At 32.8% G+C, this 3,247-nt stretch overlaps 1 protein-coding gene across 1 annotated transcript in view; it reads right to left on the reverse strand.

The window, feature by feature from the left end:
- Positions 1-2,491: 2,491 nt before the first annotated feature.
- LOC139687039 (uncharacterized) overlaps positions 2,492-3,247 on the reverse strand; it is an 18,810-nt gene continuing 18,054 nt past the window's right edge. Inside the window, exons 7-8 of the mRNA XM_071584143.1 lie at positions 3,043-3,171; positions 2,492-2,917 (exon numbers count right to left, since the gene is read on the reverse strand). Of these exons, the coding sequence (XP_071440244.1) occupies positions 2,694-2,917; positions 3,043-3,171 (353 nt within the window). The 3' untranslated portion in view covers positions 2,492-2,693. The remainder of the gene's footprint in view (positions 2,918-3,042; positions 3,172-3,247) is intronic.

Below are 3,247 nucleotides of genomic sequence, written 5' to 3' on the forward strand. Positions count from 1 at the left end.
ATGGTCTGGATCAAAAGAAAAATATTATTTTATCTTTCATTTAATTTATAAAAACATTTATCTAAAATGTGCAAAATAATAGCAACTGATAATATATGAAAAGGCACAATACCAGTATTAATACTATTCATCTTCAAAAAATTAAAAAGAATACATGGCTCTGGGCTGTAACAGCAGAAATCCTTATTCAACATCATTTTTAAAGTACAAAACCATAAAATTTCTATATTAGCCATTCACTTCTGGACTTGATAACACAGACTAGTAGCGATGAAATATGTTACTCCTTATGTTTTAGTTTACAAATCCTTTAAATATAAATTAAATATATTTTTGATGAGATCATAAAATTCATGAAAATATATGCCAAGGGCCTTTTTTCTGAATTTATATCAATATTATTCTACAATAAGTGTATTACAATACAAACTGATAATTCTGACTAATAAAAAATAACATTATAATCAGGAATTACATTAAGTCCATATAAAAAATTGTTGCATTTTATTGCAACAAAATTAGAGATCAACTAGATCAGACGATTTTTGAAATAATGGTCATCAAGATAACAAATTCTATAGAAAAAAACATAAAATATTAAACAATTTTCAAAAAATTTTGGGCATCGTATCTTTCATGCCAAGTTAACTGATCTTTTGCAATTGCCACACAAGGATGTTACTTCAGTAACAAGAGCAGCTGCTGTTAAGTCTATGAGGCAACACAATCTTGGAAAATGTTCTTCTAAATATCTACACACCTAAGATAACGTTTTCCAATTGACAAGAACATTCAATTAGATAAATACTAATGTGACTCAAGATAGCCAGCAGGCGGGCAGAATACTCCATCAAATATCCACTCTGATCAATGGCTCTTTTGGGACCGAGTACAGTCAATGGTAAAAATTGAAATTTAATGAAATGAAATAACTTTCATGAGTGTTCAATCAAGGCCATATTGATGAAAATTAATCCTAAATAACAAATTAGTCCACTTCAATAGAGAAGACTAAAAAATATTTCAGGATTAACAACAATTGCTTTATTTTACCTCTTTTCTGAATTTATATAAATATTTAACTAAAATAAAACCTAATTATACAAACTAATAAATATGGAAATGAATAATAAATAAATAAATAACATATATTATAAAATACAAAAACAATTTCATGAATTTGGGCTGTAACCGCTGAAATACGAGGTTTGTCCAATAAATACGCGAACTGAGGCCAAAAAAAAACCTTTATTTTGCAAAATTTTGTCAGGTCGATTTTATCCCCTTCAAAGTACTCTCCATTCATTGCTATGCACTTATTCCATCTTCTTTTCCACTGTTTAAAGCACCCTTGGAAGACCTCGGCAGTTGGGCTTTTAAGTTTTCTCGTCATTTCTTGCTTTAATGTGTCCACATCTTCCCGGTGATGTGCCCTCATCACATTTTTACATTTTGGGAATAGGAAAAAGTTGCAGTGGGCAAGATCTGGCGAATGAGGAGGATGACCAAGGATGGTGATCGAATTTTTTGCCAGACACTGTCAAACAATCAATGCTTAATGCGCAGGTGCATTGTCTTGGTGAAGGATACATCCATCACCTTGAATCCAATTTGGTCGCACACAACGCATGCCATTTCTAAAACACTTTAGAACTGTTAGGTAGAACTCAGCATTTGCTGTTCGTCCTTCAGGATCAAATTCATGATGAATAACACCTTCAACATCAATGAAAACCAGGAGCATGACTTCCATTTTTGATTGGCTTTTTCTTGATTTTTTGGTTTGATTTAATCCACTTGAAACAGATGTTTTCTTCAGAGCATTATAACCACAAACAGCCGTCAATACGTCAGTAATTTCTTGCTGACTTTTATCCCCCCTTCACCAAAAAATGATGTCGGTTCGTCACTCCGCGATTTTGCCAATTTCTATTTTGCGCAAACAGTAAAAACAAGGACCATACGGCACCATACGCACAGCCCGACGATCCGCCAAGCACAGATGGCTCATCAGGTCTCAGGCAACTAGCGCCGCTGGTGTGCGGGGCTATAGTCCGCGTCGTGGCTGCCAGCTTGCACCAGGTCCCGCATTTATTGGACAACACCATCAACTTTACTTTTACAGCACAAACCAAAGTATTTTTCCATTAGCCATGCACTTCAGGAATTGGCAACACAGACTAGTAGCAAATGAAATAATGTTAATAAATCTTATTTTTTAGCACAGAAATCCTTTAAAAATAAACTAAATTTACTTTTGATGTGATCTTACAATTCACAAAAATTTATGCCAATGGCCTTTTTTTAAGAATTTCAATAAATAAATACATAAAATGAATGTATTTTGACACAAACTAATGAATATAGAATTTTAAAATAAATAAGATAATAAATTTATAAAAATAAATTCAGGAATAACAGTTCATTCACATACATAGGTTTCTACAGCATTATAAATGCAAAAAAGTTTGACAACAAATAGATAGTTTTTCTGAAATCAGGACCATGAGGATAACAAATTCTATTTAATAAACAGAAAACATTAAGGCAACTTAAAGCTACATTTTGGGCATCATATCTTCCATGCCAAGTTGTTTTAATTTAGGCAAATATTACCACAAAAGGAGATTGTCTCAGTAACAAAAACAGCCAGTGTTAGGTTAATGAGGCAACACATTCTTGGAAATGACCATTTACGTATGTACTTCTCCACAGACACAATCTTCCAAAGAACATGACCACTCAAATAGATAAACGTTACTGCGAGTGAAGATGCCAAGCACTGGACCAGATGAACTCTCCCAAACATCCATTCTGAGCACTGCCTCTTTTGCAACAGGATATAGCCAGTGGTAGCTCTGTAGATCTAAATGCAGAAGTTCTTCTGGAGTTTCAACGTAATATATCACAACAGAACCTGAATTCCAAGAAAAACATATTTAATTGCAAATCTTACCACCTCACAAATATTAACAACATAGCATGAGCAAAAACTATCTGAATTTTCTCAAAAGCTAAAACCAGAAAAGGATTAGTACACACCTGAGTCCAAGCCAAGGATTAGCATGTTCCCATACAATAATGCTGTCCTTGGGTAAGTGTTTAGAACATTTTCCATATTATACTCATGGTACTCATTCCCATTTAGAGATATAAGCATCTTATGATCATCTTCAAATAAAAAAGTACAGACAATTCAAATAATTAAAGTCATCAGATTATTTTAAATAAAATAATAGCATAAAGT

The sequence above is a fragment of the Hetaerina americana genome, unplaced genomic scaffold (assembly GCF_022747635.1).
Source record: "Hetaerina americana unplaced genomic scaffold, ioHetAmer1.1.p SCAF_16, whole genome shotgun sequence".
Taxonomy (NCBI): Eukaryota; Metazoa; Arthropoda; class Insecta; order Odonata; family Calopterygidae; genus Hetaerina; species Hetaerina americana.